The following is a 14396-nucleotide window of genomic DNA, read 5'->3' as shown; positions in this document are numbered from 1 at the left end:
TTGGGACAGAGAGAGACAGAGCATGAACAGGGGAGGGGCAGAGAGAGAGAGGGAGACACAGAATCGGAAACAGGCTCCAGGCTCTGAGCCATCAGCCCAGAGCCCGACGCGGGGCTCGAACTCACGGACTGCGAGATCGTGACCTGGCTGAAGTCGGATGCTTAACCGACTGCGCCACCCAGGCGCCCCAGGATTGTAGTAAATTTTAATTAAAAAATTTTTTTAAATTGTTTTGCCTTGTAGTGAATTTTTAAATCAGGAAGTAAGTCTTCCAACTTTGCCCTACTTGTTTTTAAATTTTCTACTTTCCTTTCTAAATTCCTCTTCTAAATTTTCTAATAGATGTGTGCCAGATTAAACTAGATCTAGCCTTTGTTGGCAGAATTCTGCTCTGTTGGGTTCTAGAGCTAGGAGAAAAGCCCTCAGAGTATTTCAATAACATGATACGTGGTCCCTCCTATCAGTAGTTTATAACAGAAACTGCAACTTAAGTGCTTACAAGGGGTCAGGCAGATTACATAAATGACTGGAATGACAGGGTTTTAGAAAAGGGAATGGCAGGGAATGTGAGGAACCAAGAATACGTGCCTGATCCATGTTCACACATTCAAAACATTCCAAAGGCCAAGTAAAATGACGCGCAGATAATCTGACCCTGAGGCTGCCAGTTGGCAAGCTGTCCTAAAGTTTTACTGCAGAAGCTAAATGTGATAAATGATATCTTATATAGGAAAAAATACAAGTATATGTTCAAAACAGCTTTTGTAGCTTCATTTTTTGCATGTGTGTGCAATCTCCACCCTACTTCATCAAGGTTGTCAAAGGCAACAGTACAGAGTAAGGACTCCGGGGTTAAGCTACTTCCTGGGTTTAAATCCCATTTTCATCATATGTTGTCTTTTGACTTTGGGTAAGGAATTAAACTTTCTCTCTCTATAAATTGTTTTGATCAGTGGTAGTCTATATGGGGCGGTGGGGGGGGGGGGGGTGGAGGAACATAAGACCAAAATGATGAATCCAAAATCCCCTAAACTGTCTAAAAAACAATTTCCAGTAGCTCCATCTTTCCAGTAAAAATATAATCACCATGGTTATAGTTCGTGAGTTTGTGACTAATGTTTATCCAATCTATTAAAGTCAAGGGGACTTTAACCCAATTTATTGAACACAAAACTCTCAAACCCATCTAAAAATAATTCACTTTATATATATATTGCATAGTTGCTTAGATAAAACACAAATCCATCTCGACGATTTGATCTCAGAAATCCCAATCACTGAATGTTCTTAATTTGTTGAAATACCTACGGGGAGTGGAAGATGAGAGCTACATAAAAGTGGTAAGAGAATTAGACGTCACGGGGGATGCTGGCATCACGCATTCCTCCCTATTTGTCTTTTCGTATCTATCAAACTAAGTAAACTTACCGGTTTTACATTCCACACAGATGAACTTTCCATCAGGGGGTGATGCCAATCCCAGGCACTCCAGGTGAAAGTGTTTGCAGCACTCTCCCTCACAAGGAATCAGAGAGTCACCAGAGCTTTCACAGATCTGTAATATGGCAAAAAGTAGTCATTCTTAAACTTTAGCAGGCATTAGAATCACTCAGAAGGCCTGTTAAGACAGATTTCTGGGTGCTCTCCCATAGCTTCTGATTCAGCAGGTCTAGGCTGGGGCCCAAGAATTTGCATTTCTAACAAGTCTCCTGACAATGGTGATGCTGCTGGTCCTTGGCCCTCATTTTAAGAACCCCTGAAGTAAGTTAATTTATTTTATTTTTTAACATTTTTACTTTAATTCCAGTTAATAACACATACAGTGTTATATTAGTTTCAGGTGTACAATATAATGATTCAACAATTCCATACATCACCTGGTACTCATCATGAGAAAAATAATAATATAGGAAGACTTCTATATTTTATATTAAAAAAAAAAAAGAAAGAGAGAACCACTGAATTAGATAACTATTTCCAGACCCAATATGGTATAAAGTTTAAAAGGCATATTTGATCTTTCATGATTCCTTCTCTGGAATCTGCACATTTTAACTTTTCCCCATACGGCAAAGCAGTATTTTTCAAAAAGGGTAAACATATATTTAAAAAGGTAATATCAGGGCACCTGGGTGGCTCAGTCAGTTAAGTGCCCGATTCTCGATTTTGGCTCAGGTCACAATCTCACAGTTAGTGAGCTCGAGCCCCGTGTCAAGCTCAGCACTGACAGTACAGAGCCTGCTCGGGATTCTCTTTCTCTGTCCCTCCTGTGTGCTCTCTTTCTCTCTCTCTCTCAAAATAAATAAATAAACTTAAAAAAAAAATGTAATACCAACTTAAATTTAAGAACATGTTTTTGAAATCAATCATATGTCATTTACTTTTTTTTTTAATGAAATTTACTGTCAAATTGGTTTCCATACAATACTTTTTTTTTTTTTAAGTAAACTTTAGGCCCAGCATGGGACTTGAACTCATGACTCCAGATTAAATCGCATGTTCTATAGATTGAGCCAGCCAGGTGATCCTTTCCTTTTACTTCTAATTCAGAACTGAGTATCACAATCAAGATTAGCATTGCATATGAATAAAATTTCCAACTCGGAAAGGGAAGAAAAGAACTTTTAGACCTATAGCTTTAAAGTAGTATAATTTAGGAAGATAATATTCTCTCCAGCAGAAGGTTAGTATATTATTGGCAGAATATTAGAGCAGTTATTTCAAGCTTATTTGTCGCTTGCCTACCTGACACACAGTGTCCTTCTTACTGATTCCAATGCCTCTTCTTGACAAACTTGAATCCACGGACTGCACATCAGAAACATCTACATCTGCAGTAGCAGAAGGGCTATCTACTTGCTTTCCAAAGCCTACCTACATGGAAAACATAACACTTGTTAAGAAAAATAAAACAAAATTTCCTCAAAGTTAGGCGCTGTGAAAATCCTAGCAAGATTTGCTCAACTAAACCTTGATACAACTTTTTTCTTCCTTTCTAAAATCCCTGGATAGTATACGCCTGGTGTTTTGAGAGAAACTGTAGTTAAAACTTAAAAACATAGAAGCAATGCTTCTGTTATGTAAGAGATCAGCAAAATTAAGACATTTGTAAGTTACAAAAGAACCAAGGTGATTTGCTCCCTGGGTATTTAAAAACTTCCCCAAGCCCCCCAAAATAAGTCAAACAATGTATTGTTACTTCGTTTTTCAAAGTGAAAAAGCAGTGTGCCCAGAACCTTGAACATTATTTACCTGCAGGTCACTCAGTCCTCTAGAATCGGAGTCAGACGTGTCTCTGTATGCTGAACTAGTCATTTCTACATCAGTGGAGGCGCGACTCCTTTTCTTTAGAGGTTTACAGGAATCTGAAATCTCGCTGGCACCTTAATACAACATACCGAAATTAATCCTAAAATAGTGCTTAAAGTTTTATTTATTTATTTTTTTGTGGGAGATTCTTTCTTTCCTCAGACTCATCTGTAGTGTGAAAAAAAAGCACAGCTCTCTTTGTAACACTGAAGTCATGAGTCAAAACTTCATAAGCTTCTGACCTTCCTGATAGTGAGTGATTTAATTTACAACCGCTCTATTAAAAACATTTAATTCAGTGCTCCTGCTCTAAAGCTATTTTCCGTCGACAGAGCCCAAGTTCCAAGCTAAAAAAACCAATTCTATCAAAACTACAGGACAGCCGATTGATTTGGAGCAATCCAGAGAACCATTCAATTTGGAGGGGGAAGACATAAAACCCAACACACTGTGTAGCTTACAAATATGGTCGCAGAGACATCTCCATCTTGTTTTTATTAGGGATGTGACAAATCTTTGATTTGTATTCGATTCGTACACGGATAGTGCCATTTTCCCCCGAATTTTGCAATTCAGTTGATTATTGCCCCCCGAACAAGTTTTGGATGTTCAGAATTGTTCATCTGAGACTTCCTTGGTGAAGTGGCATTTATTGTGACCATTAACAAGTGCTGCAGCACATCTACATATGTCATGCCATTTAGGAGGCACATTGCTGAGGGTTGGAACGGATAATCAATGTTCAAGTGCAGCCAAATCAACGAAGAGCTGGATGAGAGGCCTCTATGTGGAATTTGTGCGGGAAGGAATAAATATGAAAAAAAAAAAAAAAAAAAAGGCAGAGAATAGTGAGGAATTTTTTTTTTTTTTAAAACTGTGTGTAATACAAATCCAGCCAAAACAATAGTGCAAAAAGTTACAAAGCAACAATCTCTTGGGCTAATGCAGTATAGGCTATACAGAAACAGCCACGATGAAATGTGCAGATCAGGCACGGTGAATACCAGGGAACCAAGGAGACGGTTAATATTTCAACCCACAGTTTGTTTTGGATTTTTTTTCCCCCAAAATTTCCATACAACAAACAGACATCTAGATCAGCCCAGCAAGCTATGGTGGAAGTGTGCAGTCCAGAAGAGACCATGGAGAAACAAGTCTCCTGAGGCCATGAAGATCCGCAACAGGCTGAGTGAGAGTAGCACTTGGTATATAGCCATGTTCTGTGGTGGAGGATGTGGGCCTCTTTAGACTGCTCAGATTACTGGAACCTTGTTATCACATCCCATTCTACAAGTTTTTTCACTGAATGTTTCCTTACATCTATAAATGAGGGTGCCTGCCCATGTTAACGCTGATTAAAAAACACAAGTACACAAATCTATCTCCTTCATTGCTGGTGTGTGGACCCAGAACACCACCACAAAGTATTTCCTTGGCCTAAAAGATCACTGGATTAACAAGGAGTTTTAACAGAGGAACAGGAGTGCTGTACTGAGAGGCTTTCGAAGGGAAACACAGGTACCGCCATTTCCGATGAGTTTCTGAAAATGCTAGAAAAATGACAGACTGCCAAAGACAGCTGCCATGCTGTTCTCCATGATAACGGCACTAATATTAAAAAAAATAAGAGCTTTTAATGATTGTAATGTATACAATTTGGGCTGTTTGGCAAAACCCTGCAGATGTGCATTAATGATGCTTTATTTAAAAACAAAAAACAAAAAAACAAAAACAGTCCATGTTGAAATTGATCAGTGTACGTTAAACGGTGGTTTTAGGCTGGACCCATGATTTAAGCTGTACCCATCCAGCTCAGACCAAAAAAAAAAAATCATCTGAATGTTAAAGCAATTGTTCAGAGTCTTGAAGAAGAAACCAGGCAGGAAGATGCCAATAATGAGGATTGGCAAAATCAAAATTGAAAACAAAGAAACTGTTTATCGAGCCGCCGACAAAGAAATCTTGCATGGAGACTACAAGTCTGGAGTTTCTGGGATGAAATTGTACAGGAATCTCAGTCCACAGTTTCCTCAATCGCTGCGGAGACGGAGCTGTCACTGAATCTGACAGAGCCCTGCACTCCCCGGTCCGCCGACCCTGTGGAATGGTGGAAACACAACGCAATCAGGCCTCCTAATCTCGCAGCGATCGCGATGTCTTTTCTTGGAGCTCCGCCAAGCAGTGTTCCCTCCGAGAGGCTGTTCAGTTCTGCTGAGGATCTCCACGGAGACCATCGCTGCAGACTTCTCCCCGAGAATGCAGAGAGGCTGGTGTTTTTTTTTTTTTTTTTTTTTTTTTTTTAAATAATGCAATTTGCCCAGAGTAAACTACAGGTATTAAATACAGTTTGAATGATCTCATCAAAAATGCACGAATCATGCTATGGAGTTTGTACTGTAGTCAAATTGCACACAGAAAATACAGATATAAGTTTAAGGTTTCTTAAACTTTGTGCATATCTCAAATAGATTTGCATAAGGTCATCTAATAATGGCCATAAATATGCTATGAATCATTTTAATTAAAAAAAAAAAAGATTTTACAGCACTGTAAAAATAAACGTGGCAAGATTTTTTTCAACCAGGTTGTCTTGTCTGATTTGTCATAGTCCATGTTTGATAAACATTAATAGCTACTATTCGGTATTCAGTCGAATACCAAAAAAAATGGATTCGTCACATCCCTAGTTTATTAACCAGTGAAACCCCAGAATCTTATGGAGAAAAGTTGGAAACAGTATCAAGTCTACATGGTGTTCTCCAATTTACCGAAACGAGTAAGACTTTACACATGGGAGGTACAGAATAAGATCAACTCTAAAAGACACACACACACATACACACACACGCACACGCCAGGAAATACTTCAATTTCACACAAATTTTTGACTGAAGAGCAACAACAGTGATTTACAGAGACAAACAAAAATACATGAAGTACAAATAAGTAATTCTTAAAATTTGGTTTTTAATCGAGGAAATGCAAGGCAACATTATAATAACTCACCTTTCTGTAATCCAGTCTTCACTGTAGCCTGAGGAACTGTTTCAACCTGTATGGACAGAAAAATATACCATTAACAATGAATTTTTTTCACTTTTAATTAACAGAGGGAAAAAACAATACTTCCATCAATCTAAATAATGATGAGTGATTAATGTATCTGTAATCTGAACTCCGTCCCATCTTCTGGGTAAAGTTCTGTCTCAAGGTCAGGGAGGGTTTAAATCCTAGCTGCCTGTGCTGAATACCAAGTGACAACACACAGCCACATGCTTTCTAGCAAAGACTTTTCCCACCATTCCCTTGGTATATGAAGAGAACAAGAATCCTTTTCTCAGTGTCTGGGAGGCAGGAGAGGGGTTGTTTCTGCAACCAGCCCCGATGTTGCTATAAACCCCTCCCGCCCCAAAGACGTTAGGATAAATTTTTACTTACTATGATACTCAGGTTAATGTAACTCACGCCACTTTAAGACCCTTCCGCGCCTGCACTCACAGCTAAGTTGCTGGGAATCAGGACCCTCTCTGTAGAGAGTGCTACAGGGCTCCATACAGCTGGAAGCTCAATACTTTTGCTGCTAGTACAAACTTAAGAAAATAAGTTTGTGATATTGCAAAAGCACTTTCTTGAGTGTCTTATGAACAGTGTCTTGATCCTACATTAGGAGAGCGAGATCAGAAGTTATTCTGCCAATGTATATGTACAACACGTGGTAATTTGAGGACTGAACCATTGGAATTAAAGAAAGGATGCTGTTTGGAGGAGTTCCTGTTTTAGCTATGAGTTGAATTTTATGTTTCTTTAAGATGTGGTGAGATATGCATGTTGAAACACATTTTGTAAATATTTAAGGATTGTTCTAAGCTTTTTAAAAAAATTTTTATTTTTTTTACAACAGGTAAAAAAACATACAACAGAAGCGCTTTTATAAGATACAATTAGTAATACAAATATAAAATCTTCTAAAACAATCACTGGTATTGTTCTACTACTAACTATTAACACAGTGGCATTAACAATTTGTCCCACTTTTTATACTCATTCTGCTTATTAATTTTAAACTGACTGGTCACAGAATTTGGGAACCAGCTGGAAAAATCACAACTTTGTTTTGTTAATGAATGCTATAGATTTGCAAGAGCTTAGAAAGATTTTTTGGAATATAATTTCCTAAGTATGAAAGTTAATTATGATAAATGAATGACAAATTAGTACATTATTTAAATTTTAATTAAATGTTTCTGGGAAAATTGTTTTACATGCTTGGAGATACCATAGAGCACCCACAAAATTACCTTTTAAGTTTGGAAGTTTAAAATTATGAAGGAAACAATTTGAATAGAAAAGTCCACACTTCCATACTAAGTGGTTTTAAAAATATAAAGCTTATTGGAACAAGTTCTATCCAGAATTCTTTTTGTTTAATAGCAGCTGTCTGGGCTATACAAAATGGGTATTCTTCTACTTTAGAAAATTAAGAAAAATTCTTATTGTGAGTTTAATTTAAAGGAAAAATGGTTTCTTAAAATTTCTTTGAAAAAGGTAATTTAATATGTATATTATTATATTGGTTACACTGGTTTAATACCTTTCAGTCAAATGTTCCTCCTCTTTTTTGTTTTTACTTTAATAGTGTTTCTCTGATAGCCCAATCACAGGTGAGTGCCATTCCACTGGGAAAATAACATTCCAAAAAATCTGTGATACCAACAGAAAAACCAGATCATCTATGATTATCTGTGTCTTAAATATAACTCTCATAGTTAAATTAATTTGATTTGTTTAAAAAATAAAAACAATACAAACCAGCAGCTTAAACAAAAAATCAAAATTTAAAAGGGCAGGGGTGACTCAGTGATGGTTCCAAATAAAAATCGTGAAAACATGAAATCATTTTGCTCATAACAGAAATTTCAAAATAAATGTGAGGAATTCTTTAAGAGTCTTGTACCACTGGCTTCCCATCTCCTGTAGTCTGACTATGTTCTGTGAAAATGCTTGAAGCAGAATCACAGGGATGGTTGTATTAGAACTGGGCACTGGAACTCACCAGGACAGAAGCATACGAATAGTCCAAAAAAAGGAAACCCAGTGTGGGGAAAGTTTCTTTTTCTTTTAAGATACCATATAAGCCACAACATTTACAAATACAATGTTTTAACTCTCTACATGTAGGAAGCCAACCTGCTCCTTTTTGATCTTCTTCTTTGGCACAACCTCAGTGGATTTCTCTGATTCAGAACGAGTTCTAATTGATCTTCTCTGTTGCTTCTTTTCTACTGAGCCTAAGAGGTGATTTAAAGAAACAAAAAATAAAAACTCACTTAAGGATGACTAGACATTTATGTAACTAAGATCTGGCCCAATCCCCTGCTTTTTTATCACTTTTGTTGTTGTTTTTTACTTTCGGTCTTTTAATTATAAATCATTAAAAATTTAATCAGTGCTACATAGTTAGCATTTTTAACAAACGAGTGAAATTGATTCTATATGTAAAATGCTTAACAGTGCTGGTGCACTTATATAAGTTTTTGCTACTGTTATATTATTAACAACAAAGGAGAAAAAAGCAGTAAAGGGACAAAAGTGTGGCCAAAACCAAATCATTAACTTGGATGTCAAGGAATTGTTATACTTTAGACAGAATTAGTCATGAAAAACTATTTGAAACAAATTAGCAAGTTTTTTCATGTTAAATAGTACAACAGAAACTATTAATTTTTAAACAGTAAAATTCTTTGGAATAAACAGAAAAGAACTCACATGGACCCCATTTTGGAAAGGATAAAACTTAGACTGAAGACCGAAACTTGAAAGAACACTAAGTCAGGAATGATTCATTCTGTGATCCTGAGAAGGAATGACGCCTTCAGCACAGCTGTTCTCCACCTTCTCAGTGCTTGGACGACCCAAATGGTCCTTCCTAGACAATAATCACCTTTCACTTGCCACAGGGGAAAGCTCCTATCAAAGCAGGCAGAAGCTACTTCAATAAAGCCTTCCACATTACCTTCTTTTTGTGGTTTCATTGTGCTTGTCTGTGTGTACATGGTTTCCTTCACCTTAGTTCAAAGCCAAAACAAAGAAGGATCCCACTACTTCTATTCTGAGGAAGGAGGAGGTAGTCTGACACTAATATATTGTTTCTCAGCTGTGGTTAATCTCTACCAGAGAAGTCACAAATGAAGGTGTTGGCTCCTTCCTTCATTCTCACTCTTCTTACACTGAAGGAAATGTTTACCAAGACAACAGATCTCCTACCCTCACAGTCACCTGAGTATCCCAGAAATAAGAACTGCTTAAAACAAAAAGCTTTACTTGTTTGAAGGATGTCAACATAACTGTTCCATCAAGTACAAATGGTATTTTCGTATTTGATCTATCTTAGAGAAAATAAGGCAACATGACTTCTTAAAATTGTTCTGAAGGCTACCCAAAGAACACATAAATTCTACTACATTTAAAACCACTAAAAAGTACTATGTTTAAGTCCTAAGAGAGAGGAGGTGATCATCTCTGAATTTGGAAAATAGCTTAGAAATGCAAATACAATTCTTCAAAACACAGAAATTAGAAGTACCAGATACTCTATCTATCCTCTAAATTTACTAGGAAAAGGCCCAAGAATTCTCCCTAAGTAGTTAACACCAACTGAGATGACACTATTGGTTTCTGAAGAGAGATCAAGTCTCTTTTCTCGGTTTTCAACTACTGAAGTTGTTTTCACAAGAAGCAAAATGGTCATTTAAAAAGGCAAAATCTGCTCATCAACCACAGCTGGTAACCAAATTTAAACCAATGTCAAAGCTTTAGAGCACTCATTAATTTACAACCGAAATACAGTACCTGCCTAAGGAATAACTCAGTATAACCTTTCACTTAAAAAAAAAAAAAAAGAAAGAAAGAAATCATAGCAGAACTTAAATCTTACAGGAAGAAGACAATATGAATGTTCAGTAGCTGAGGGGAAGGGAAAAAAAGCTCCATTAAAAATAAAAGTATAGGGGCGCCTGCGTGACTCAGTCAGTTAAGCGTCCAACTCTAGATTTCAGCTCAGCTCATGATCTCATGGTTCATGGGATCAAGCCCCAAGTTGGGCTGTGCACTGACAGCACAGAGCTTGCTTGGGATTCTCTCTCTCCCTCTCTCTCTCTGCCCATCCCCTGCTCATGTTCTCTCTCTCTCTCAAAGTAAATAAATAAACATTAAAAAAAGTATAATATTTAAGATCAGTCTAATATGAAGATTACTTTCTCCCTAATTAGAATATAGATATTTAAATAAAGATCCCCCTAGCTAAGTATCACACTTAAATTCAGACAAATTACCAACAGTTTAAAAGATAACAAAACTGGAAAAAAAAAATAAGAAAACTGATATACCTAACTATGGGAAGCCGAGGCCAAAAGATTTTTTTTTTTTTTCAATTTATTTTTGGCAGAGTGCAAGTGAGAGAGGTGCAGAGAGAGGGAGACAGAGGATCCAAAGCAGGCTTTACTCTGACAGGCTGACAGCAGTGAGCCTGATATGAGGCTTGAACTCGTGAATCATGAGCACGTGACCTGAGCCAAAGTCAGATGCTCAACTAAGCCACACAGGTACCTCCCACCAAAGACTTTTTTTAATCTTCAAAGAAGGGAACAAATGTTTTCAATTATGGCTAATTAATGCAAAATCTTTTAAGTCCATTTATTCATTTCTTTAGAATCATAATTTCATTTTTTATATAGTATTTTGAAATGATATGAGTTCTGGACTTCACTCTCCTTACTCCAACTTCTCTTCCCAACTCAATTTTGGATAAAGGTATAATGTTTAGTATGCTCCATCCAATATTTGTCCCATCTCCCTGCCACCACCTCACCGTGTCTTATAGCCCCCCTCATTTATTTTAAGAGAGCTACCCCAACTTCTTTCTCAAACAATGACTTTTATTTAGCTCTTATAATAGTAAGAATCTTACTCAAAGTTTCCCTTACAAAAAATATTGGCTCTTTAGTGCCACTCCATCTCAATTCTGCCTGAGTTACTACTGATTGAAGGCTACTACCTTAGTTCTCAAGACTTTAATCCTTTTCTATAAAATTACTTGGTTCATTCTTTGATTTCATTCCAAAAACCATTTAAAAGAACAAGATGAAACAAACTTCTTTCTCCTAAACTAAGATTCCAAATGACCAAACCAGTTGACAATCTAACTCTTTTCTTGATGACCATATGAATCAGCAATATTATAGAAACCAAACCCACCAGATACTCAGTTAAACTATATGATCTTAGTTAAGTCAGTCCCTTAATAAAAATTACTTTGACCATTCAAAAGGCACAATCTTACTAAATATAGGTATTTCTCTTTTATGTTGTAAAAAAAAATTTTTTTTTTAAGTTTTTTTTTTTTAACGTTTATTTATTTTTGAAACAGAGAGAGACAGAGCATGAACGAGGGAGGGGCAGAGAGAGAGGGAGACACAGAATCTGAAACCGGCTCCAGGCTCTGAGCTGTCAGCACAGAGCCTGACGCGGGGCTCGAACTCACGGACCGCGAAATCATGACCTGAGCTGAAGTCGGCCGCTTAACTGACTGAGCCACCCAGGCGCCCCTAAAAAAATTTTTTTAATGTTTGTTTATTTTTGACAGAGAGAGCAAGAGCACAAGGAGGGGAGGGGCAGAGAGAGAGGGAGGCAGAGAAACCGAACCAGGCTCAGTGCTGTCAGCACGAAGTTGGATGTGCGGCTTGAACCCAGGAACTGTGAGATCGTGACCTGAGCTGCAGTCAGACAGTCAATCAACTGAGCCACCCAGGTGCCCCTAGGCATTTCTCCCTTAAGCAAGAATAATATAGCTTGGTTCTCAATTAATGGGATCTGTTAATCAGAGAAAAGATTAAAATAGGAGAGTTAGGCCCTAGTCCCCTAGTTCCAAACATCTAAGCATACTTAAGAATAATAAAAAAAAGCACAGGCATCTGTTAATTAGTTTCTAATAAGAGATGGAGGAAATGGTCTAAGGATGTGTAATAGTGCTAGAAAAGTAAAGCTGTTAACTCTCATGCAAAGAGAAATAATCAAATGGTGCATTTACTGAAATGTGTACAGATTTCATAACTATGTTCTTTTAAGTACAGAGCCCTCCTATTACTTAAATTCCTGTAGGAAAAATATCCTACTATGAATAAAGCTCCCCAGCTCCTAAACCATTCTTTCCTACTGAAGTAATTGCTTTTATAATTTAATTTTTTAAATACAATTTGATTTGGTAACTAAAAGTTTCTTAGGAACACAGCTACCATTTTATACCAAAACAAAATTATGACACCTCAAAATGCGTCCATATATTTTTCATTCATTACTCACCTGTAGGACCAGATGTTGCTTCAGGAGATGATACATTCTGAGTTGCCTTTTCACTTCTCTGGTTTGGTGTGGAAATGATAAGTCTGTCTTGTCCCCTGACACTTATTTCTGTTTTGTTACCAATTCCCTTCAAAATAAGGAAAAATAAAAAAAATAGTTGATTACTAGCAAATGGCATCATTGACTTATAAAGACAGCTTAAGATGTTCATAATTTGCTTGAATTTTACTTGGTCTTTGAGTTAATTTATCATCTTAGCCATTATCAGAGCAATTTTATGAAGTCATCAGGATGTCTTCTAAAATGTAGAATGAGATTACGTAAAAAATAAACAAAAAACAACTATTTGTCTAACTCCATATGATGCGTATCACTAAAAAATGAACCTGGGGGCTCCTGGGTGGCTCAGTGGGTTGAGCGTCTGACTTTGGCTCAGGTCATGATCTCATGGTTTGTGAGTTTGAGCCCCGCGTTGGGATCTGTGCTGACAGCTCAGAGCCTGGAGCTTGCTTCGGATTCTGTATCTCTCCCTCTCTCTGACCCTCCCATGCTCATGCTCCATCTCTCAATAATAAATAAACGTTAAAAAAAAAATTTAAAAAAGAGAAAGAATCTGTATCAATTTTCTATCAAAAACAAAATGTTTTCTGGTCTGAATAGCCTCTCCATTTATCCCTATCATAGGAAAAGAACTCAAGTCATTTTCATTTGGTACAGTACCCTAATATACAGATAAAAATGTCAACACGTCTTGAAAGACAAGAATGTCCTTAGGCACAGAAATCTGACATTTACGGTGACCACAATGTGTACCCAATAAGCAATTTGGAGCAGAGAGAGGCAGGTACAATTTTAGGTATTTTTAACATAATGGAATAAAGGAGTGATTTGTAAATATATATATTTTTAAGATCTTCATTTTTAAAAGATTAGTTTTATCTCAAATTTCATTTAAATAGCACTCCTTGGGGGGGGGAGGGGGCGTGTGACAAAGTTTGATTTTTGTACCAAAAGCAGATCAAAACTAGCTCCAAGAATGAAGCCAATTTACATTAAAAAAAAAGATGCAAAGTATTCATTTGCCATTCAAAGCTACCAGCAGAATCAAGTGGAGACCAACTTAAGTTTTTCCAAGTAGTTTAGTCTTACCGAAATCAGTTGAACCTCTAGTCAGAAACAAGTTAATAGAGAACCCTTATGCTTCACTCTAGAAAAATATATCACTTGAGCACCAGGTGTGTAAGTGATGAATCACTGAATTCTACACCTGAAATATTATAATATTACGCTGTATGTTAACTATCTGTAATTTAAATAAAAACTTGGAAGAAAAAAAAAGAAAAAATATCACCGATGAAACATACCTATATTTACTTTAGTGTGCATATGACAACGTTAGGAAATAAGCACAAAGTTCTTAAAAGCACACACCCATGAAGTGACACGAACTCAAATTCACAAGTCCACAATTGTGGGAAGGGTTGGGAGGACAGTGAAGAGCAATACGCAGTAAACGTAACAAATGTCAGGAGACAGTTTTAAAGTCTAAAAGCCAAAATGGGGGTGCCTGGGTGGCACAGTTGGCTGAGGGTCTGACTTCGGCTCAGGTCATGATCTCGCAGTCTGTGAGTTCAAGCCCCGCGTCGGGCTCTGTGGTGACAGCTCGGAGCCTGCTTTGGATTTTGTGTGTGTGTGTGTGTGTGTGTGTGTGTGTGTGTGTGTGTGTGTGT

The 14396-nt window shown here is 37.1% G+C and overlaps 1 protein-coding gene across 7 annotated transcripts in view; it reads right to left on the bottom strand.

The window, feature by feature from the left end:
* Positions 1–14396, bottom strand: part of NSD3 (nuclear receptor binding SET domain protein 3) — a 115219-nt gene that overhangs the window by 36195 nt on the left and 64628 nt on the right. For 6 of the 7 annotated variants that reach the window (XM_040456566.1, XM_040456721.1, XM_040456650.1 and 3 more), the window contains exons 7-12: positions 12667–12793; positions 8497–8597; positions 6316–6361; positions 3253–3383; positions 2746–2874; positions 1429–1555 (exon numbers count right to left, since the gene is read on the bottom strand). In XM_040456566.1, the coding sequence (XP_040312500.1) occupies positions 1429–1555; positions 2746–2874; positions 3253–3383; positions 6316–6361; positions 8497–8597; positions 12667–12793 (661 nt within the window). Of the gene's footprint in view, positions 1–1428; positions 1556–2745; positions 2875–3252; positions 3384–3762; positions 5407–6315; positions 6362–8496; positions 8598–12666; positions 12794–14396 lie in introns of those variants that run through there. The other variant, XM_040457002.1, reaches the window with a different exon arrangement.

Source organism: Herpailurus yagouaroundi, unplaced genomic scaffold, assembly GCF_014898765.1.
Source record: "Herpailurus yagouaroundi ecotype Mexico unplaced genomic scaffold, PumYag 28, whole genome shotgun sequence".
In the NCBI taxonomy this organism is placed as follows: Eukaryota; Metazoa; Chordata; class Mammalia; order Carnivora; family Felidae; genus Herpailurus; species Herpailurus yagouaroundi.
Note: the sequence above shows the minus strand (reverse complement) of the source record. Positions and strands in the feature narration are given on the sequence as shown.